This window comes from Danio rerio, chromosome 14, assembly GCF_049306965.1.
Source record: "Danio rerio strain Tuebingen ecotype United States chromosome 14, GRCz12tu, whole genome shotgun sequence".
NCBI classification, from domain to species: Eukaryota; Metazoa; Chordata; class Actinopteri; order Cypriniformes; family Danionidae; genus Danio; species Danio rerio.
The window spans coordinates 25,380,292-25,405,377 of NC_133189.1; the positions used below are offsets into that span (position 1 = coordinate 25,380,292).

At 35.6% G+C, this 25,086-nt stretch overlaps 1 protein-coding gene across 1 annotated transcript in view; it reads right to left on the reverse strand.

The window, feature by feature from the left end:
* Positions 1–20,738, reverse strand: part of rnf20 (ring finger protein 20, E3 ubiquitin protein ligase) — a 30,853-nt gene extending 10,115 nt beyond the window's left edge. Inside the window, 14 exon segments of the mRNA NM_001256175.1 lie at positions 516–672; positions 764–885; positions 1,934–2,069; positions 2,167–2,346; positions 3,026–3,145; positions 4,266–4,340; positions 9,459–9,605; positions 9,693–9,808; positions 9,903–10,088; positions 13,263–13,410; positions 14,379–14,477; positions 16,997–17,065; positions 19,744–19,940; positions 20,625–20,738. Of these exon segments, the coding sequence (NP_001243104.1) occupies positions 516–672; positions 764–885; positions 1,934–2,069; positions 2,167–2,346; positions 3,026–3,145; positions 4,266–4,340; positions 9,459–9,605; positions 9,693–9,808; positions 9,903–10,088; positions 13,263–13,410; positions 14,379–14,477; positions 16,997–17,065; positions 19,744–19,905 (1,717 nt within the window). The 5' untranslated portion in view covers positions 19,906–19,940; positions 20,625–20,738.
* Between the last annotated feature and the right edge of the window lie 4,348 nt (positions 20,739–25,086).

A 25,086-nucleotide genomic window follows, 5' to 3' on the forward strand; every position in this document is an offset into this window, starting at 1 on the left:
GCTGTTTTCAAGAGCTCCAGATTTTTTTCGGGTCAAATGTAGCTTGTTATTATATGTATATATTATTAAAGTGTAATGCCTCAGCTGTGTATTTAAAATGGCGCTTCCTTTGTTTTTATTTTCCTGATTTGTGCATGAGCTATTGATGCATCTCTCCAATATCATCCAGTAGCGTTCAGCTGCGATTCTGGTTCTGCCTTTTGGTACCCTTTTGTTGTGCTAGGTACCCTTTCGAAAGGGTACCCAAAAAGCAGTTTAGTACGGTTCACATTTTGGTACCATCTGTGTAAAAGCAATTAAGCTAACATTACTAGAGGTAGCAACAGTAGCATCCATTCAGATTGTAGCAGTGTTTGACTGTTGAGAGATGAATGTCTTCCCATGAATAGGCATGGTTTTAGTGCCACCAGAGGACATGTACCAGGCATTTGAAAGCAGAGCTTTGTGACAAACTCAATAACACATATTTTAATTAGCTTTACCCAGATTTTTAAAATAAAAATGAGAAAGTGTACCAGTGGTGCTGGGTGTAGCAGAGCCGCTGTCAGGCTCCGTCTTCACAGTAACGTCGGTGGTCGGGGCAGGGGTAAGCGGAGAGACAGTCTCCTCCTTCACATCCATCTCTGTGCTGGACTGAGACTGAACAGCAGCATTGCCTTTGGCAGCCCGGAGCTAGAAGAGATGACAGGAATTTCAGAAACTACTAGTTTTCTATCATCTCCTGGGAAAAAGGATTTTAGAGGCAACAAATCTTTGTTCTCACCTGGTTGAGCTCTTGCTGAGCCTCTCTCAGTCTGAGTTTATATTTGACCACCTCACCCTTCATCTGCTGGTTATGAGTTTGCAGTGTACTGATCAAATGTCTCATCTCTCGGTTTATGGGGCCTGGAAAATAATAATGCAGAGTCAGATTTTCCAACTGCATTTTAAGGGGCAGCATCATGCAAATTTTTTGCTCACTTAAACGCTCAATGCATTATCATAAAAATTAATACAAATAAATAAAAATTAAGAGTTTTATAGTCTCCAAAGAATGGTCAGTGTCCAAAAATGAATCTGTCCATCATCTAGACTTCAGAATGAATACACACAGGTTTACATCAGCACTATAAATTGAACAATAAATCAAAATTTAGCTAAATCTGTGATTCATATGCAAAAATTGTCAGGGAAGCACAGTTCTGTGATCAACAGCATATCTCCATTCAAAGGCCAAAGGTTGCTCTCATGCAAAACTCTAAACACAGCCTGAAGAAGAAACCCAGAATAACCCTATAGTAGTTGCTGAATAAACAGATGATTTAACTACTTACATTAATTCGGCGTGACTAACAGACACAGGACTGCGACAATTTATGGTTTATCTAAACTCTTATTATAAATTACCTTATAACAAATTGTACAATGCAATGCCTTAGTCACTGCTTGGTATACTATGAATTATGTTGCATGCCTTATTTTGGCTAAGACGCCACATTAGCTCACAGATGGGTTTATTTTAAACACTTGACTTAAGTTATAAAATGATTTTGGAGTAAAAGCATGTTATTAAATGTGTTTTTATGTTTTCATTTGCAGCAGTTTGTAAGCTATGCAAACATTCATTATTATATCACAGAATGATTATCTTTGATTTCACTATCGCACAAGTAAATAATCTGGCATAATGAATGTGATATTGCAGAGATTGTCAGTGAGCTATGACGTACTACGTCATAAATGTTGCTCCAAGTCAAAGGACACACTGGAGATTTACTACTGATTAAAAAACCGGCTTTGCTGACAAAATGCGCATGACAATCACCTTTGAATAATTGTGCAGCCCTGACTTTGTGTGTCTCATTCAATCTCGAGATATACTTTTAACTGTCTTCAATAATATAAATAAAAGCATAACTGCTACATCACTACAAAGAGAAGAGAAGAAGCTTACCTGCTTGTTCATTAGCAGCTAAAGTCTGTTCAAATTCAATCCTGAGCATCTCGTACTCCTTGCGCACTTGTGCTAATGTGTCTTCCAGCTGAATGACTTCAGTGCGGACCTTCCGCTGCAAGGAGACCTCATCATTCTGTAATGAACACGGACATCATCGTTACACTTTATCTACATTTTATTACCCATCACTGCAGGAACTGCATTATTATATTCACTGGTCATTCACATACCTCCATGTGGTCCAGCTGGCGCAGCCGTGCAGTCCTGGTCGTGTTGAGTCTTGCTTTGGTCTCATCCAGCTGAGATTTCAGCACCAGTGATTCATTGTAGAGCACAGAGAATTGAGACTGCAGACAGCGATACTCTGCACTGTCTCTGGCCACTTCCTCAGCTCTGGACAACAGCTCCACCTGACAGACAGAGAGAAACAGAGAGAGAAAGAGAGAGAGAAAAAGATTGGTCTTTTACTGGGAACTAGAAGCAATTCTTAAGATTTTTCAAGTTGCAATGATCTAATTCATATCAGACCTCAGGGCTCAAAACTGGGCAAAGGGCCACATTTTGCAATCATTTTGACTGCCAGTGCAGCTAAACTTAGTTCGAGATTGTGACTCATAATAATCAAAATAATATACAATAAGATTAAAGCATCGCCCTTATGACATGTTGAGTGATGTTAGAAATCCTTGAAAAGCAAAATGCTAAACCAATTTAGCATGCTAATTAATGCAAGAAACAGGCTAACAACATTTTAAAGCATTCTAGTAACTTGGTACTATCTAGATATTTACATTACTGCATTCACATACATTCATTTCAATTATCTAATTCGAGTTCTTATTTCTTTTTAATAATACATTTTCCTTTTAGGATAATGTGTGGTACATTTACTGAATCTAAGGGAGTTGTTTTCTCTGTTCCAGAGTGTTTGTGTCCTCAAATAGTAGCTGACAAGAAGCAATCTTTAAAGGACAAGATATGACAGATCGGTTTGTAATTTTCCATTCCAAATCTCAGATTTACCCTGATATTGCCAAAACATAAGATGGATGTGAAAGTTATTGGAGCAAATGCTCTCGAAGACTTTACCTTCATGTTAGTATTCTCCTGGTAAACTGTCTGAAGATCCTGCTGGAGTTTCTGGAGTTCACTGAGCCGATTCTCCGCCAGCTCCCTGTTCTCCTCTAATTCGCTGTTCATCTCTTCAAACTAAAAAGAGACCAAAGGATTTAGTGGATTTTTTTGTGTATTATTATTTAAGGCAACAATCTAAATAAATATGAAAATATTTATGGTAAATATATGGCAAAAATGTATTATTTAACTTTGATGACATAAATAATATGCAAAAAAAAAAACAATATGAATGCAAATAAACATATTTTACATGATATGCATAATATTTTATAGATCAAAAGCTTAAATACCATGCTTAGATCATTAAACACCATGCTTAGGTCATTTACTTAAAAAAATAAGAATACATCTATTTATCAAGGAAACAATACATTTTAAAGATTTCATGTTGATCAATATTTACATTTAAGAATTATTTTATGCTGTTTTTGGAACTTAACATCGACCAAACATTTCTGGGAAAAAGGCATCAACATTTATAATAAAATATTGAACTGTTCAATTAATATTAATAGTATTATCAATAATAATAAGAAAAAGATATATTTTTAGCATGATGCAGCAAATTCAAATATTTTTTAAAGATCTGAAAATTCAGAAATAAAATATTGATTTTGAGAAGTTGATTTTCCATGACATATAATGAACAAAAAAATAGGCCACTTTGTATAATACTAAAATGGTTTTAGCATGATGAGTATTAAGAGTATTATTATTATGAGTATTATGACTTTAAAGGCCACTATTAATGCAACAATTAATAAGTGGAAAGTAACATAAACATATCAATAGACGTGAAATAGCGCTATATACAAAATACTTTATAGAAACATTCCATTTTGATAAAAGGAAACTACAATTTAAAGTAACAAAACAAACATATGATATTCAATGTCTTGGACAAAAAAAAAAATCTACAAATTCCCTGACATTCGATGTCTGTAATAGACATTCTAAAATGGCATGACCTGAGGAAACCCTGATCATTTTTCCAAATAATACAATTCTTTCAGAGTTTTGCTCTTTTATTAAATCTTTTTAAACAGATAAATGCAGCTGTGGTGAGTACACAAAGTATAAAACACTATAATAGTACTGACGTAGAGAAATGTACATATAGCTGTTTGCTTTATGTTTACAGTGAGATTGATTAGTACTAAGAGCAAACATTGATGTCAAATGTTTCATTTACCTTTCTTTTGTTGATAGTGATGGTTCCACATACACTGCTTGCTTCACCACAAACCTTGTAACCTTTACTGTTCACCTGGTTATGACAGAAAAGCACAATATCACTTCTGACAGATCATAAAAGACAATAAAATACTACATTTAGCTTGGGTTTACTATTACAAATGTCTATCAGAGTCAACCATAACTGCAATGAAGGTTCACCCTTTGAGCATCTGCTTCTTATTGCACTGTTTGCTTAAATCGTCTGCTCTTATTTTTATTTTTTTTACTGTGAAAGTACACAAAAATCTTGTAAAAGATTTTATCTCAAGATCCACTGGACTCGCAAACTCCTTAAGAGGCTGAATAATAAAGAAATATCCAATGAAATTTGCGTTTTACATGTTTCTTGAAAATGATTGTTTATTACTACATAACATGTATTACTACTTAAACATGTTGATGTGTGTGGTATCTTCAGTTTCTGCCGTCTCACTATTTGAGCAGCATCTCCAGCATAAGGAATGCCCGAGGGACAGTAGACAGGATCATTACTGGCCCGATCGGTGCTGCCAGGTCACCAGTTTATTTGGCTGCTACTGTTGAGGTATTGTCACACCTAGACGTTTGTTTCGGAACCTGTCTTGTTTGCCCAGTTAGTGCGGTTTGTTTGGCATATGTGAATCCGCTGCAAACTAATCTGTCCGAGATCGCCTAAATAAAGTGGTCTCTGCTCAATTGAAATGAACTCTGGAGCAGATTGATTGTAGTGGGAAAGCAAAATGATCCAACGAACTGATGAGCCTGGCTATATCACAGTGCATTATGGATATTTAATAGGCATATATACGGCAATATGAAGAGAGAATTATGAGTAGGGTTCCTACCGGTAAGTGTGAAAGCATGCTGAAATATTACAGAGTGCTGTTTATCCGTTAGCAAAATTGACCAAAATTACCATCTGATTTTTTTTCTTTGAAATTTAGTTTCATCCTAATTATATATATTTTTAATTGTCAGCTGTATTTAAAGAAAAGTTATGCTTAACAAAAAGTGTATGTATGCAGTTATGTTTGGCTTTTGACACTTTGTTTTAAGAAATAAGCCGCTTTTCCACTATCGTGCTGAATCGTTCTTTAAGCAGAACTGTTCCATTCCGTGCCAAACCGGGCCAGACAGCACGGATACGGTTTCATTTTCCACTGTCGTGCTGCGACAAAGCTCTTTAAAACATTACACAAACCGCATCAGTAGTTGCCTTGGTAACGCAATGTAAACGGCTCCCTTTGTTCAATTAAAGTTAAATAAGAGCCGAAACTAGTTTTTTTTTTTCATAAAAGTGAAAGCAACCATGTGACTAAACACTGTTATACCGCTCTATCAAATAGGTGCTAAATATAGGTACATGCACCCTTATTTATCTATACCTTGCACAGCTCTGGCTAAATTTATTTGGAGGGAAAATTACGAAAATGTACCGTGATGATTGAAAATAATTGGAGGGGAAATAAATAGTATTTAAAATCTCTGAACATAACAGAAAAATAAACAATGATAAGACAACAATAATAGTGCATTTGCATTATAGTGGCAGAAATATAATTTTGGACAGGCCTTGTCAAAGGTAAGCGGGCACTTTCACTAATAAAAACACAGCACATAAATTATTTCATTTTTAACAATTAATTAAATTACACTGCAAAAGTTGATAATGATATAAAATATATTACATTTTTGTTTTACTATTCAAACATTAAATAACGAATGCAGCAAGTGAAATAAAAACGAATATGAAACACATATATATAGCAGGATTTAAAGCATATAAAGCACTATTATATTTAGCAAAATGCTGCTCTATTATCTTTTTATTTTGATCATTTTATTTTTATTATAATTATTTTTTGTGTTCATAATTAACTAACAAGCTGTAGGCGAATTATTACTAGACGTTTCAGAAAATATTTGCGTAGCTATATTAAAGATCACCAAGAACAAAAAAACAAAAACACAGAAACATGTTACATGCCTCATAAATGTCATATAACTTATGTATAACTGAATCATTTAATTGCCTAAAGCTGAAATGATAAAAATTGCTCATTTTATTTTTATCAAACATTTGTCAAAACGTATTGATATTTTTTGAGTAAAAGCAATACTGACATTTAAGAATCCATATTTATTTAATTCATTCATTCTTTTGACTTGTTTATTAGTGCATATGCTATAATATAAATCATACAACAGTACCTTGGACAGTTACAGTGCCGCTCCGTAAAGCTTTCAAGCAAAGTCTTTTGGACGGCCGACATTACAACACGAACACGCCGTCCTTCGGGTGGTCTCGCCGGTATTAACAAGCTGTCCTGGCTTTGAATTAAAAAGTGCAATTATTTCCTCGTTGTTAAAAGAGTCTGCAAGTTCGTGTTCCATGGATATGGTGATGTTGTTGTGGAATTTGGACATCGACGATGCGAAGCGTGACTTTATTCGCTTTATTCGATGCGCAGCAGGAAAAAAAGTCAGCAGCGCAGGTCGCTGACATGTCTCTCCCGGATCCGAGCGAGTTTTGTGCTTTGAAATACAGCGCTGCGTGCAATAAACTCACATTCAGGCAGGCGAAGTAGGTTTGTATTCAAGTCAATGAAATAATAACTTTAATGAATAAAATATCTTCGCAAGAATGTGATGAGTTATTCACTTCTCTGCCAGATAGGCTATATATACTGCTCTATGGTTTAAAACCCTTTTCAAACTGTATCGTTTAGACCTGGATCATTATTTTATATTAAATGTACTGTAGTTTATTGAGGATGTCTGATGACTAGCGCGCTTCTGCTGAGCCAGCTGTGGTAGCTTAGCAACCGAGTCGCGACGTCAACACACAGAATCTGTCAGCACAGTTCAGCACGGTTGTCTAACCGTGCCGAGAATTCCGGGCCGAGAACGGTTTGTAATCGTGCCGCGCCGTTCCAGGCTCAGTGGAGAAACAACCGTAACCGTACCGAAGTGTTCTTAGAACGGTTTGGCACGATAGTGGAAAAGCAGCTATAGTTATTACCTTCCTTTTTTTGGTGGGGCCAGTGAGAATTTTATCAGGGCAAGTACAAATCTGAACCACTGGATCCTTAGCATTGAACCCTGCCACAAAATTTTACTGCTTTATTTGAGAAGAACTACTGACATACTGGTATATACAGAAACTTAGAGTCTTTTGGTAATTAGACAAGATTTTTAATTACATTTTACAATTTTTTTCCTAAAGCAGCAGCAAGCACATTTCAAAAAAAGTTCAATAGAAATAAGAAGACACTTGTGACTCTGGGTCAAAAAAGGGTAATTTTTTTGCAAATTGAGATTCATACAACATCTGAAAGCGGAATATACTGTACAAGCTTTTAATGTGGTTTGTTAGGACAATATCATATCCTAATCTAAGAGTTCAAAAAAATATGAACACTAAGAAAAATTTCTCAGCAATGCACATCACTAAAATTCGGTTTTGTAATATTTATAGCTGAAAATTAACAAGGTGTTATCAGTGAAGATTATCTTAATATTCAAATGATTTTAGCCATAAAATGAACATTTTGACTAATACAATGTATTTTTGGCTATTCAACGTTTTGTATACTGTAATGCAGGGCTATTCAATTGATGGCCCGCGGGCTGAACCCGGCACCCAAGCCAATTTGTTCCAGCCCTCCAAACAGTGTGACCAAGACATCAAAAATAATATTAGTTTAGTCGAAAACGGCCACCATAGTTATGAAGTGACGTGCGTCTATTTAATACAGCACGAGCTGCAGTTAAAGGCTGCAGAGAGCGCAAGTCACCATAAGCGAGTGGTGCAGGCAGCCGAAAAACATTTGGATGTGTTTGTAGAAAAGGCCTTTTGTACAATGCACGGATATTGTTAATAGGGATCCAACAATTAGCCGATTTCACTATTAACTGCGCTTTAATTCCTCACAGTTAATTAATCGTAAAAGTCTTCTTTAAGCCACATTTCTGTTGCACGGAACGAAACTGCTGCAATTTAACTAAGTTATGCCAGATTGCCAACTGTGCGCTCGTTTAACGTTCCAAGCTTGTACACCGAGGCTAATACGCAAGCAAAACGAATTGACTACAGCAGCGGCCGTTTTCATATCACGTCTTTTCCGCTTGCAAGTTTGTTATTTCTAATGTAAGAATATATGCCAATATGCGCGCACAAGCGAAGCAACGCGCTTGCAGCTTTCCGGGCGCACGCAGTAGAAAACATCTCACAGAGAGAGCTGTGCGTGCCTTTCAGTGCAATGTAAACAAAAGATATGTTTTCCGAATTATTATTAAAATGATTATGTACTGTATGTATGAACGCAGATGGCAACAGCAGTTAATATAAATAGCTACTTGCCTAATATAAAGCTTGAATTTACATTAGACGTGATAACCGTGAAACCATGATTAATCTTCAGACTATATAATCTTACAACCAAAATCTATAATTGTTGCAACCCTAATTGTTACGCAGTTCAAAACATAACATATGAATGTGTCTGAATGCAGAAGAAGCCTACTCCAGCAATGCACTGCTTTTGTTGTGCTCTGAAATAGATTTAAATGGTTGTAAAAAACAAAAAAAGTCTATTGTATAATGCACTAATATTATGTAGTTTCAAAATACAGTATGTTAACATTTTAATGTAGAAAAAGCCAACATGGGTGTCTTAAGGAGCAAAAATACAGCATATGGGCTCTTATATGCTGTTGTGTCATCACTCATATTGCAAGTCATATCTCTACGGCCCTTCGTTTGGGATGCTTTTCATGAACCGGCCCCAATGACAAACTAATTGAATAGCCCTGCTGTAATGTATACGCAAGTCCAATCAATTATTTACAAACAACAAACTGGACAAGAATTTGGTTTGATTCATCAGTTGTTGACTAAATGGAAAAAATTTTGAATGCAAGTCTAACGTCAAGTAAAGGCTACGAGCGCAGATCAGGCCAAAATACATATTTATTTTTAGTAATTATTACTATTTTATAAATAACAACATATATAACTAAATATTGTTCACAAGGAAACCAAACATACACACACAAAAAAAGTTATTTTAAAATTACTTATTAAATTTTTATTTAACACCCACTTAAGGATTGTTAAATGAGGTCCATTTTCATTTCATATTGACCTTGTAGGGCAAAACACACTTACCCTTTCCAGCACCTCCACCAGGTGTGTGTTAAGCCGATTCTCGCGGCGTCTGATCTTCTCCATGTCCCACTGCAGCTCCTCAATGAGCCCCTGCAGCTCACTGATCCTGTTATCAGCACGATTAGCCGCCCGGCCCAGTGAACGAGACTAAACACACCACACAAGCATCTACTGTGAGCACTCGAAGTAACAAGGTTAACACACAAACACATCAACAAATCAACCACCACCAACCTCGCTGGTCATGTGACTGTGCTTCTGCTGGAGGCCATCGGTCAGCTGGCAGAGACGCTCATTCATACCGGTCAGGAGGGCATTGAGGCGGACGGCGACGTCCCAGAGACCGCCATCTGCAGGACATGTGAATTAAATATTGAGTATTTGTTTGTTTTAGATTATTTGATGGATTATCCCATGGTGGTAGATGTTCGTAGTTAGTGTCACCTTTTCCAGACTCCAGATCCTTCTTTAGCTGATCCACCATGTTCTTCAGGTTCTCATAAATTTCCACCACACGACTGGCCTGTTTGCAGCTGGACTCCACTCGCTCCTGCAGCTCTGCGTCGATCTCCTCACTGGTGCTGCTGGCCAGTGTAGCCAGAAAAGAGCTCACTCCCTCCCCCTGCTGACCTGGATTAAAAAATACAAAAGAAAAAGTTACTGACACGGCCTGGTCTTGTATGGAGTGCTGCTTGAAAGATTATGAAGATTGTGCAGAATTGTACAAGGAATAAAGTGTCAAACTCAGTTCCTGGAGGGGCGCAGCTATGCACAGTTTAGTTCCAACCCAAATTAAACACACCTGATCAAACTAATTGAGTCCTTTAGTCTTGTTTAAGACCCTCAGGTAAGTATGTTGGACCAGGGTTGGATAGAAGGATAGAAGATGTTTACATGTAATGTAGACCATGGGCAATTTTAGGATTTTCATTTTAGGGGGGCTCAGCTCCTTACGAGGTAAAAATAAATAAATTAATAAATATAATAATAAATAAATTTATAAATAAATTAAGTAAATAACTAATGAATTAATTCATTCAAACTTTTAACGCAAAAAAAATTTATTTAACGCAGTTGTAGCGTTTTCTCCAGTTTCATCTAATTTCGTATGTTTCATTTTTTCGAACTTTTGACTTTTGTTTTAATGGAGTTTGATACCGCATGTCGAACGGAAATAAAAACCTCTGCATTTGGTGACTCTGTGGTCCTTTAAGGTAATCAAAAAAATAGCTGTTTTTACATGGTAGACTCTTAATAAGAGTCTTATCTTAATCATATTAAAATCTGAGTATTGGTGTCCATGTAAATGAAGTGCTAGATGAAGTCGCGAGCTGTCAAAGTCAGCGCATTCCTCTGCCTTTCAGCATCCGCCCTCCAACGTTTCATTAAGTTTGACATGTTTCCCGCTTTAACGCAAGTTTTGTAAAGTGTCTGCTTCGCGTTGTTGTGTCAGAATCCTTGTGAAATACAGCCATACTTTAAAACGCTTAGTTTAAGCAAATTTGATGAACGCGATCATGCGTGTTTATATATAGTATAGTAGTAATTTAGTAGTAATACACTTAAAAATGTTTGTTTAATATGATAGGGTTGTATACTAGTATTCCACTGTATTACATAGACAGGCATTTGAGTTCTGAATAAGCCAAATAGGCTCAACCCCCGTTTACTGTAGTAAAAACCACTTTCTATGTTCGAGTGCATTTTTTTGTTTCCATGTATTAAATACATAAACTGCCACTTTTCTAATTAAATGTGGCGCAGTAGGTAGTGCTGTCTCCTCACAGCAAGAAGGTCGCTGGGTTGCTGGTTCGATCCTCGTTTCTGTGTGGAGTTTGCATGTTCTCCAAGCGTTTGCGTGGGTTTACTCCGGATGCTCCGGTTTCCCCCACAGTCCAAAGACATGCAGTACAGGTGAATTGGGTAGGCTAAATTGTTAGCAGTGTATGAGTGTGTTTGTGTGGATGTTTCCCAGAGATGGGTTGCGGCTGGAAGGGCATCAACTGCATCAAAATGTGCTGGATAAGTTGGCGGTTCATTCCGCTGTGGCGACCCCGGATTAATAAAAAGACTAAGCCGACAAGAAAATGAATGAATGAATGCTTTAAAATGGAGATAGTTAATCGCCAGTTGTGGCTGATGACAGCATAATCTTTGTGCAGTCATGATGTTTATATGCATAAAAGGTCGGTCAAGTTAGCGTTAATTTGCATCTATTTAAAGTTTTATCATTTTAAATGGTCATGCTGTAGTAAAATAAACATGATATAAAACATAAATGATTATAAAGTTTTATAATTTCCAACTTTCATAAAAAAGTTATTAAATAAAACATTAACTTCAAATTAAACGCAATAATAGTATGTTCTGACATTGGTTTTTAAAAAGACTTAAATCGTATACGGAACACCGTTAATACTCATCATCTTCAGTACACATGCAGAGGTGGTACTTTTCCCATGTTTTCTCAAAAACTACTGCTCCAAATGACATCAATCAAAGTTTGGATGGTGCAATAGCTATTCGCCCAGTGAATGATCACACAAACATGCTTATCTGGCTTTCAATGACGGAGGAGTGGTCGTTTGAGTGCACTAAATAGCAAAAAGTGTATGGAACACGGTTAGTCTACATTAGTATGTTGAGGTAATCAGGACTCATTTTAATGGATTGTGGTGTTGGGACTGCTTGACTATGTAAATAAAACATAATCACGATTATTTTGGTCAATATTGTAAATCACTATTATTAGTGGGCAAGGCAACTTTTTTCTTCTGAACTAAGTTTGCTATGACACCTATACATTTCTACAGCAGAATGGATAACCAAAAAACTAAGTAAAAAAAAAAAAAAAAAACAACTCAAAATTATTACAAATATATGAAAAAAAATTAAACAAACCATGCTTTAAGCATAGCCTTCATTGTAAGAATTAAACTTGATTTGTTTCTTATTAAAACTAAAAGTCTTTTATTCAAGAGAAGTGAGTGATTTTGTCCCTTTCTTTTGCTGTTTGATTAATAACTATAGCAGGAATATAGCTGCTGTCACTTTAAGAGCCACTTAGAGACGATTTAAAATTCAAATGCATTTTCATTCTCAATTTTAAGATTTTATACTGCCCACCCTATAAGCAACTCCTTAACTTTTCTGATTTTAAAGTAATAAAATGATGAGCACCTTATTTGAATCTGCTTTGTTTGAAATGCTAATTATTGTGAAAAGCGCAAGTAAAATGGAATTGAATTAAATTCTATACATTCATTATTTCCTAACAAAACATTGTTTACATGAACAATCACAAAGTGCCGGGTTTGTACACATTTTTGCATTTATTTGACAATTCGGGCACACAACTTGCATGGTTAAAATATGAATTTAGATGTGCATGTTCTGGTCTGTCGGTGAATTTAAGCACATACAAAGCACACAAATTTTCTTTCACACTCTTAAAAATATGAATAAATCGAATACACTTCGATTAATCAGGCACGTCTCAAACTTTTACAGATTTTCATGTAAAATTAGACTTTGCGGACTAAACAAATGTGGACTGCTGAAAAGGGGGCAGGATATGACGTAATAACCAATGGCATTTTAAAATTGTTGGAGACCAAAATCATAATCGAAATTGAATTTTGATCAAATGCACAGCCCTATCTGAAGCCACATGCCAGTACTGAAATCAAGGCAAGACAATAGGCCTTGAAAAGTTGAGCGAATAAACTCTAACATGTGGAAAGCTGGGCTCAAGAAAGCACTTTAAATACAATACATTTTCGAGTTCCATCTACAAGTCATTACCTCTGTCTTTTGCACGCTCCTGGTTTGAGTCTCCATCCGGTTCTGGTGTTCCAGGTTTTAAGCTCCGCCCCTCAGGAGGTTGGCTTTCCACAGGCTCACTGCCCGATTGGTCACAGCAACGTATAAATAATCGTACATGTTCATCAAACTAGAAAAGCAGGATGGAACAAAAAAAACGTATCAGCTGAGAGAAATATAAATGTATTTCATGTCAACTGTATGACCCAATCCTAATTCTGTTTTTGTACCTCTACCCCTTCCCCTTGACCCTTGAAACAGAGTGTAAAGGAGAAGGGCTTCAAAATTTACTCTACACAACAGCACCTGCACACGTCATCATATGTCATTGCGATCTCTTGCTTTATATGAGATTGACGATCATGACCGCTGTGGCTATTCCAGTTGCCTAATTTTTTTGGTAATTATCTCAGGAAATCACTGAAGACATATATCATGTTATCATAAGGATATAATATGGCAGTAAGCTCATAACTATAGTGTGCATTTACACCCTGGAAATATACATCCATGTAAACAACACAAGAACAACACATCCCACAAGAAAACAACATTAACCTAATAGCAGACACTGTAAAAAGCTCATTCCCAGCCACAAGACCTTTCTGACAGGGTATTCGAGTGTCATCGAGTGTCAGAAATGAAAGTATGTTATGGGACTGCAATACAGGAGTTATTATTATGGATTATAGATTGTGACATTTAGCGGTTTTTATTTTAGCTTTTTCTTAAAGCATGACGATAAAACAGGAACGGCATTATGAATTTATTAAATCATATGCTTGTTTATCATAAAAATTCATAACAATGACAAAAAAACACTCTTTTGTGCATCTCTTGACTTCCAAGTGCAGCCATTTTGCCATTGTAGCTGGTGTATTCAAATTTTCTTATCCTTTGGTTTTGAGTGAGGTTCTGAAAAATCTGTTTCAAGGGGTATCTAGCCCTTCCCCTTAGCCCTATGCCTTTAAGCTAAAGAGAATTGGGACAACTCAACCTCTTCACATGAATGCGCAAAACGAAGGGTAGGGGTAAAGGGAAGGGCTAAGGGGTAGAATTGGGATTGGGCCTGTATGTATAGCAAAGAAATAGTTTTACCTGGTTCCAGTATCGGTTTAGAATCAACAAACTGGCATCATCTGTTGCCTGTCGAGTCTCCAACGTCTCAACTCGCTCCCTCAGTTCATCCTCAATCACCTACATTAAAAACAAATGTATATATTACAGTTTGTGTCTGTATAAAAGCTTACAAACACTTTTGTACAGTGAAACACGTTGCCTTTTGGACTGGTTGAAATCGATGAATGTAAGGGCAGTTTTCACATAGACATTAAATAAATTGATCAGGTTGGGTTGATGTCCACATTTATATCTCACAAGCTTAAAAATTATTTGATCTTTTTTATCTGTTTATTAAACTTTTACAGATATAACAAAGTGATTTTACAGAGAAACTTAAACAAATATTATTCCCACCTAAACAACTCCACCTAAACCCACATCTAAACAAGATGAAATTACATTAATCTAAGAGAGAAAATAGTTATAAATAATAATAACAATTAAAAAAAGAAACAAAAAATTATTAAATAAATAATAAAAAAAACTGTACAAAATACACATGTACCTTGATAACCCAATATTATAAACATATATTGGGTAATCAAGGCACCAATTGGATTATCAATACATAATCCTCAGGTATTTATATAATGTACCCAATTACATTTGCTTTGCGAAAGGCCCTAAGATTTAGATTGACAGTCTGTAGAGATACTGACATGCTCAGGAAAGAAATTTCTAAATGGGTCCCATGTTTCTAAAAAAAGCCCTATTATTGCTGTTTGTTGTAAACCTGATTTTTTCCAAATGGATGAAGCCCATTGCCAAGGATAGGTACCGAAACTCTATACTTTATTAGTATCGGTGCAAAATTATAAAAGACTGAACTATTGATAAGCTCTGTTGTTAACGGTTCTGCTATCAGTACTGGAGAATTACTGCTGAATAAACATTACTTACAGTAGCATAATTTAACTAAGCAAGCTTTTCTAATTTGCAATATTTGATATTTTAGTCTGCACAGTTGGCAATCTCACGTGAGAAATAGGGTTGGGTACCGAAACCCGGTGCCATTATGGCATCTGTACCTTTGGAATCGGTATGCACCGGACCGAATCAGCATATGAATTTCGGTACCTAATTCCAGTGCCACTAGTGCTGCGACAAGAACATAGAGCAGGTCACACACCAGAAGTGCTGCTCGGCAACGCACAGCACCATGCATTTTAGAATTTGCAAGTCATCAGCTGTCCACGGTGCCCTGCCACAACTCAAGACTGGTTAGATTTCTGCCATGCCACAAAGTTTCTTTTCAAATAATATGCGAATGTGCACGTCTGGTGTGTGATACTATCAACTGTCATGTTCACGGCAGGGAGACACATAAGTATGCATTGTGTCACACCATCTCTAAATATTTAATTCTAAACAGCTTTGAGCGATACGGATGTCAGCGATGTTAGGCGTTTGTTATTGTAGCTTATAAAAGGCAAAGCATCTTGCATTCATGCTAACAAACAAATGATGAAAAGAAATATATTAATGCAATTCAAATAAATAAAATATGAATTGATGTTTACTTTTAAACTTATTATAAATATATAATCATTATATTGTTCAATTATAATGATTTAAAAAAAATATATATATATATAAATATATATATATATTTTTTGTTCAATTAATTTAGCAGTACCGTTTTAAAAGTATCGATTTAGCACTGGTATCAAAAAAAAACCAAACGATTCCCAACCCTAGTGAGAAACTCTCGTGTTTTCGCCCAATAGTACAACGGCGAGCATGTCAATAAAAAAAGCTTTCAACATTTATTGGCTGTGCGCATGCACAGCGCTGACACATTTATCCTTGCAAATAGAAATGGTTGCAGCATATCAGCAAATCACTTACATTCCCATATAAAAAAACATGCTTTCTAGTGTGAAAAAGTTGTGTGCCTTTTATCAAATTTATTTAATTACAGAAGGTCCAGTTGTTGCATGTGCTGTGCCTCTGCTTCACTTATCCAATATGTCCATATGTCTGAAGTATTCTAAAGCAGCAATACGGTTTTGTACTGTCGTCATAGTTAGCATAAGATTACGGTTTAAAAAAAACAATATAACATTAAAGCACATCAGTAACTCGGCAGAAAATTTTTTATTTAAGTCCCTTCGCAAATACATCGCAAATAATTGGAAATCTGGTGACTGCAATACTAAAAACGTTGGGAACAACTGTGGTTGGAACCAAAAGTTTACTGAACTTTTTTCTGGACTGCTCTCAAGTGGTGGCCTTCTACATTCTGATTGCTTGGTGCCAAACCACGTCATAGCTCATTACCATAAAGTTGACTTGATTTCAACTCTCCCCAACGCCCATCACCGGCGAAGACGCACCGCACCATTCCTTGCCACCGGCTCCCATTGAAAATAAATGACTTCCAGTTCGAATGATCCGTCAACCAGATTAAAAATTGTTTTTGGTTGGATGGAAATATAGCCATTGTAAAATATTGATAGCAAACTTAAATTATGTAATGCTTTGTAATGTTTTGCAGGACTTATAACATATTTGAACATTTTGAAAGAATCCTCTATTGTTCACCAGGACTGCATTTCATTTGCCAAAACTAAATGAATATTTCATGTAATTACCTGTCTTTGGTCTAGAGCTTCTCCCAACTTCCTGTTTTTAATCTGGAGTGCTTTGATATCTTGTTCTTCCTGTAAAAACAAAATACAATGTCAGTGGAAACCAGATTCAAGAATCAGTTTCTAGATTCAGGATGCAGAAATCAACAAAGTTAAAATTCTTCACACAGTATCAGACATCATTACAGAAAAAATACACAAAGACCAACACTGAGGGGTTAAAAAATATGACAAAAGGAAGTGAACTAACAACCACAATCTAAACACTGACTTAACTAGTCTAGCCATTTTAATTAACATTAAACTAACTTAAAACATAAAGATAAATCACATACAAGCCATGTAATTAGGGCTGGGTGATGTGGCCTGAAATCCAAATCTCGATTAATTGAACATTTTAGCTCGATTGCGATTAATGAACGATTATTTTGTTTATTTATTAAATGTTTTCCCTCATAGCCCACAAACAAGTTTTGTACAGTAAATATGCTCATATATAACGGCTGGGAGATTTTTGAATGAAGGGTGCATTACTTGATTTCATATTAATTAAAGGAAACACACACTATCTACTATCAATGATTATTTATTGAATGTCAACATAAAACAACTGAAATTAAAACACTGCCTAAAATTAACTTTTCGTATTAAAAAAAAATGAAAATAAATAACTTGCACTTTTGGAAACAAAATAAATTATTTTGAGTGTTTTTTTATATTTAAAGTAGAAAATAAGCAGTATCTCTTATAAATAAAAAAAACTCTTGCATATCCTGCAAATATTTTAAACAGTGCATTTCTTGCATCTTCTGTAAACAAATATTTTAATGTAAATAATAATTAATTTAATGAAAAATAAACCACCTCAATGCATCTCTGGCACAGCTTCCAATCATCATCAATGTAAAGCAAAGTAATGCAGCCCACGCTCATCACGACTACCAACCCAACATGTAGTAACATTTTTGAGAGGTGATCGGGTATGCGAAGGCAGCGCCGGACCATACGCATGCGCTCGGTGTAAAAGTATAAATCAGCCTTAACAGAGCAGGGTCATGTGACTCTATACGCGGTAGGAAAAGTAATTGAAAAAATCTACCTGGATTACCATTCAAGTTCTGAATGTCGATTTTGATTACTTTAGGATTAATTGTACAGCTCTACATGTAATAATATAACATATAATTAGATGGCTATGTAATAATAATATTATATTAATATAATAATAATAATAATAACGTTATATTATTTTAACTTTCATAGATTCATAAAATCATTTTAAGGTCTGCATGAACTAAAATTTGCTGAGACTTTTATTTCAGTATGCTGATGCATTTACAACTGATACGAAATATTGAGTAGGGAGCGTGGCTTTCATTTTGCACATCATTCCTTCACAGCAAACTAATAGTAAGAAGGGTGTGATTAAGAATATTGTAGCTGAAGCCATCAAACAAACCTCAAAAGAGAAGGGCCGGTGTTCTAATGATCTGTGCTACCTCATCAGAATGTGCTACCGGTAGCTCAATCGGTAGCGCATTTTGTTGACATCTGAAGCTGACAAAATGCTCTACCCCTGTTTTTACACCCTTCTTTAGGAAGGTAGCTCATTCTGATAGAAATTTAAAGCTGACAAGATGTGCTAATCCTGCTTTTTTTTGGATGAAATATGACAGATTGAGCTACCGGTAGCACATTCTGATGAGGTAGCACAGATCGTCAGAACACGACCACTCCAAACATGACAGCAAATGCTCAGACTATGATTAAAGATATGTCATAATAAATAAAATGATTGTTAAAAGTTTAATAGTTTTTTTATGCATATAGTTAACTATCTATGTGATGTGGGTAAATAGTGTTTCAATCTGGCTACGACCACAAGTATAATTCAAACCTGTGGGGAAGCCTTGAACAGCGTTCTATATTTTGCTGACTTGTGTACTTACATTATCCTAAATGTTTAAAAATATGTTAAAATCCAAAAAAATAAGCAGTTTTACCTGACAAGAGACATCATTTTCCAGTTTGGTTTTATAGAAAACAGCAAAACAACAATACAACTTTAATATATTGTGTTTTATTAGAGTGCACAGAGCAGTATTATAACAGAACCCTAAAATATTTTAGTATGACTAGGGCTGTGACGGTCATCGTGACAACTGCGTCACCCCAATTACTGCAAATGTTAGCGGTGTCAAAATGAAAGCAATCATTAAAAAGGGTTTTGTTTTATCAATTGTGGAGTTTAGTTTTAATAAAATGAATATAATAAATTATAATATTGATTATAGTGTAGACTACTTTGCAGTGTCCAACAAAACTACATTTTTATAAGGTTACTCTAATAGACCTAATACCTAACTGAAAACGAATGTGAAAATGCAGTTGCATCTCTACTAAAATTAATTTAACGACAAATTTCTTTTGCGTTTTTCCCCTTTAGAGATCAAGAGAGCTGTATTTAAAAAATTATTTAACTAAAACCTGAAATGAATGCCCATTTCTTTCCCATGTGAGTTTAGTGTGCACTCATCTCTCAATAGCAACTGTTCTAGTTTCATTTCAACTGCTTTTAGCTTTACTCTGCTTCACACTACCATGATGATAAGTTCTGAAAACTTTGCATGATTTCTGCAGGAGAACCACAAGATGCAATGAAGAGGAAAACTGACACGATTCCACACTCGGTCTCAGCATCATCGAAATATGCCTTTGTTTGTTGTGAATATGCGAAAAGATCATCTCACCAAGTTGGCCCCTCCTCCCAGTTTGATGACAGTTTCAACAGCCGTGCTTCCTCCTGACCCCGTGCTCATACCCTCTCCATCTTCACCTCCCTTCTTCTTCTCTGGAGGAGCACCGAGGGCGGCAGAGCTGCCGGCATCACTGGGGCGCTTCTGACCTGACATCACTTCCCGTCAACACCACCACTGTCTAGAAGAGCCTGAGAGACAGACACCACACACAGTCACCACTCATCACAAATTATAATTATCAAAATTACTGTTATTGTTTTTAACAAAATACATCTACAATGGTTGCTGGTTTTACTAGGCAATTATTATGGAATTAAAATGATATTAATAACTGTAATTGTTATAAGATGATAATTAATTGCATGGCTGACATTTTAGGTATCTGTACATTTTTGTTATGTTTTAAGTGTTTTAACAGTATTAATATTTATATTTTAACGATCCATGGTTGTAGTTTATTATGAATTATTGTAAATGAGTACCAATCATTGAACTTAACTTGAATGTATCTTAACACAACTGACTATACGAAAAGTACTCGTAACAAAGCACAAGTTCATATGATAATACCATGGTATATTCCAAAATACCACGGTACTACATGGTATACATATTTAACGATATTACTAGTTACTCAATGTTATTTTGATGTTCGTAGACACACTCGTAGGCGTCATTAATACACTATACATTGATGATAATGTAAGAGGGTGTATTTATTGTAAAATTGTGACGAGCCGGTGTAACCCGGAGCACAACTCAAGCTATATGAAAGCGCTACGATCAGAGGCCACTCAGCAGTGAAAACTCACGGTGCGGTATTAAATAACGGACAAACAAAGGCACCTTTTGCACCTGTGATCATTTCTTACCTATTTTGATTTATTTTGACAGTGAAATGGTTTTGTGGATGTTGCTGTTGCGCTTCACTCAGCGGCCGATCCACCTCCCGGAAACAGAGCGCTGCTTCTCTTCTACTGCGCACTGAGCCGTCAGAACTGCAGCGCCACCACACAGCGGTAGGACCGACTGCAAGCCTTTCCCTTTGTTATTACTGAAGGTTTAGTTTTATTCCACTAGGTGACAGTAAAGTATTTATAATCTTATTTTGAACAAAATAAAAAACTTCAACGTCTTCTAAAAATCATAAGCCAATTTTATTTATATTGTCTTTTTCTCCCCTTTTTTTCTAACTGCCTATGAACACATATACAACAAGAGGAACACAAATCACACAATATGCCAACAGTACGTATCATTACAAGCAGAGACTAGATTAAAATACAGCCAGGATAATAACATTGAATTAAAATGAATAAGAATGCATATATATTATGAGGGTACAGTATAGTTTACTTGTCAATCTTGAATTTACAGATAATATTAGAGCTTTTTTTGATTGACATTTATGCTCCATATACTGCAATGTTGTTTGAATTGGCTATACCCGACCGCTTCATTTTGTGTGTATGAAGTTTTCCCATTATAACTATTTGTATAATAATATAAGTTTTCTCCTTTTTCTATATTGTAATTATTTACATCTATCGTTATATCAGACCCACCCAATTTAACAACTGCATCAGGTTTCCTTCTCATAAAAACTCTCAATATCAATCTAAATATCTCTGTATAAATGCAGCGAAAAATCTATGAACAATTGTTTCTTTCTCGTTACAGCAAAATTCAAGCAGTCACTATTTAATGTAAAACGTTCCAATACATGTTTCGCTGGATAAATTTTGTGCAATATATTAAACTTCCTTTACTTTGTTATAAACAAAGAATTTGTCAACCATTCTCCAAGCCTTCAGCCAATTTAAGTCACCAAATATTGATGAGAAAAAAACCTTTCACCAGTCATTCAATCTCTAAAGCATTTATTTAAAATGTTTTGCTTTTAAATATAAATATTTCCATTAAATATTGTTTGACTTATAGCGTCCAAATGAAGGTTTTTACTGCATTCATCATCTCTGAGAAAACGTAAGATCTTATGAGGTAGAGCATCCATTACATTTGCAGATTCACTATGGAGTCAGAAAAGACTCAAATGTAATTCACGCAAAAGACACGATGTACACATGCGTAGCCAAATTCACGCGCATAAAATCAAATTCACGTGCATAAAATATTTATTTATATTCACAACAAAAATTTCACGTGCACAAAATAAAAATACATTTTCATAAAATACGTTTCACAAATGCAAAACACCATTTGCAAATGTATAAAAGTGTACAAAAAGTTTTGAATGTTTAAAACTTGCGAGTTTATCCTGAATGAGAATGTGCAAATCCTCTTTCACGTACGACTCCCCCTGGATATGTGTGTGTATATTTGAGACTTTCCTGGCAGAGTCAGGACAACTCGTACCTTTCAGCCAATCAGATGAGAGCTGTAGTCAATGACATCAACTCTGCGCCTCATTTGCGCAAACTGTTTCTCTCCAGCAGGGCGAACGGAGCCAAGTGGTGCTCGCTGCAGAGCCATTTGAGGAGAGGTGAGCTCCAGAGAGGGGGAGCTTAAGCTTGAGCTCCACCTTTTTTGCACTTCTTCTACGAGTGATGTCACTGGGGGTAGGGTTAGGGGTGGGGTTGGTGTACGCATTAAAACAGCTTACAGGAGGAGGAGCGACAGCTCATGCTCCCCCTCTCTGGAGCTCACCTCTCCTCAAATGGCTCTGCAGCGAGCACCCTCCCAACGGAGAAAGCAGCAGTCACAGTCGCACATTTTCCATTTATTTAATTATTTGACCATAGCCTCACTCTTTTTATCCATTATTTTGACGCAGCTCCGCTATTCTTATTTATTGTCTCGCAGCCTCATGCGCAGGTATTATTAAGCGGTAACAGATCGATTAAGGTGTTTACATGTCTGTACTGCGCTTGAATAAGGCGACTAAAAGCATACTCCACACGTCTTAATTCGTTTTCTTTTTAGTTTGATTATGACCTTAATCTGATTAAATTAATGAAAAATCAATATATACATGGTTAACTATTAATCAGAGTATTGTCTTAATCGCATTAAAATCGAATTATTGGTGTCCATGTAAACGTAGTCATTGTCAGTTTTCTGCTGCAAGAAATAGAAGCCGTTTCTAATATATCAGTTCAAGGTGATGGTAAAGAACAAAAACTCCTTTAAATATGGGAAAATACTCCTTCTATCGCCAGCTGTTGCTTTTATTTAGAACACGGTTTAAATCAGCCTTGCTGATCCTCAATCTGGCAACCTGCAACTGCTGGGTGTCAAACTTACTGCACCTTTAGTTTAATAATCAAAATGTGTTGATCTTATTTGGCACATGGAAATTGTATTCAGGGGAAAGGTTAGGTATACACTGTAAAAGAAATGCTGGGTTACACAATCGATTTGTGTTGGGACAACATGAAGGAATTAAGTTAGCTTAGTTTTTACAAATTAAAGGGGATTGAACAAGAACAAGTTATCACCCAAATCTCAATATTTGTGTTTCAGCTCATTTTAAGTGAGCAGTTTGAACAAACAGCAAACTGTTTTTCTAGTGTAGAAATTGAATATAGATTTTGAAAGGTATAAAAATCATTAAATCTATATGGAAAATCCCCATAACACATGAAAACCCAATGTGTGTGTGTGTGCTCTTTATCTATCAAAGGGTTGCATCACTGCAATTAAGTATGCCACGCTCTGTGCACGAACTACTATATGTGGACTCTGCCCTTGAGCATGCATTTGAGACTCTTGCCTTTGAATGCAGAGTTCATGTTGTGAAAGCCCATCTAAACCAATCCCTTGCTTTAAAGTATATCAGTGTATTACTGCACGTCTTTGACTTCATCACACAGCGAGCGTATCAACGGCCTCACTCCTCAAACCCTTTCAACAGACCTTGTTTGTCTGCCAAATTGATTTCGTCAATAGCAGTTGATGTAATTCTCCCAACCCTCACTTTCTTTGTTTGTGATTGATGTTTTAGAAGCAATCAGACAAGCTTGTTAATCGCTCTCCTACACGAGGACTGGTTATGGCATTTCGATTATTTTAGTCATTTACATGAAGTGCCAACTGAGGATACACCTCTTGAAATGTTTGTAAAAGCCTGTGACAAGTATGTGAAAACACAGCATGTGCTTTATGGTTTAAAAGCATCAAATGAATGCCGTATTTCATTCTGCACCTCTGCACATCCAAACACACAGTTAATAGAACATCTTGTGTCAACCTGGTTTAACGTCATATGCCGGCTGGATCTATAATACCATCTACTTTGGGGTTTTTAGACATTCTGTAGACTATTTGGCAAATACTAGTGCCAACTTACTTTAATTTTCGGTATTAGAAGAGTATTAGTAGCAAGTTAGTAAAATAAGTTGATGCATTAGAGCCTGATTAATCTACTTACAGCAATATCTGTTTTCAAGATACTTGTTTTTCAGATTATCTTTTCCATTAAGTACAACTATTTATTTATTAAGTCTTTATTCTTTATACTTCTTTAAAAGATATAAATGAATTTATTGCATCCTACTTGTTCATTAGATAGTAGTTATTTTTATTAAACACTGGTACTTAATTACTTACACAACAAAATAACTAATTGGATGAACTCAATTTAACTGATGGCAGGATTTCCATCCGATACATTGGTTTAGCACCAACTAAAAAATAAAAATAAAAACTGTTTACACAATTAAATGCAATTGAGTTGGTAAAACATGATTTTATCAAATAAAAGTTTACATACATTTGTATTTTGATTTAACTTAAACTCAAAGTTATGATAATACTATGTATGTCTATAATCATAATCATATTTTAAAGTCTCTTCGTTTTAATTGAAGTTATCCTAAATGAACTAAAAGAGCCTTTTGGAGCAAACTCCAAGAATTACATATACAGTTGACTGAGACTGATTTCAGAACTAATTTTAGGACAGTTATTGCTTACTGACCAACGTATCAAACTGTAGTTTTGCTAATTAAGCTGTCAACAGCCAAAGCATGAGTACTTCTGCAAGGTGGTAATCTCAAAACTCAAAGCATTACATCAAAATCTTGAAAATAGTTAAGATTTAACTCTAACAAGTATGTCTGTTAACTCTAAACACCTATGATTACTTTTATTGTCAACATTTCCCTCTTTTAATTCAATCCCAAAGCATGCTGGGAACTACAAATCCCCCAAGTAGTTGGACCAACACAACTCCATCTTGTTGTCTCAACACAAAATGCATCAGTTTACTTAATGGTTTACAAATGTAAGTAGACTGGATGTAAAACAGATGAATTAGGCGAAGGAATTACAAGAATTGTGTTGTTTTAGCTCATTTTTAACATTTTAACAAGT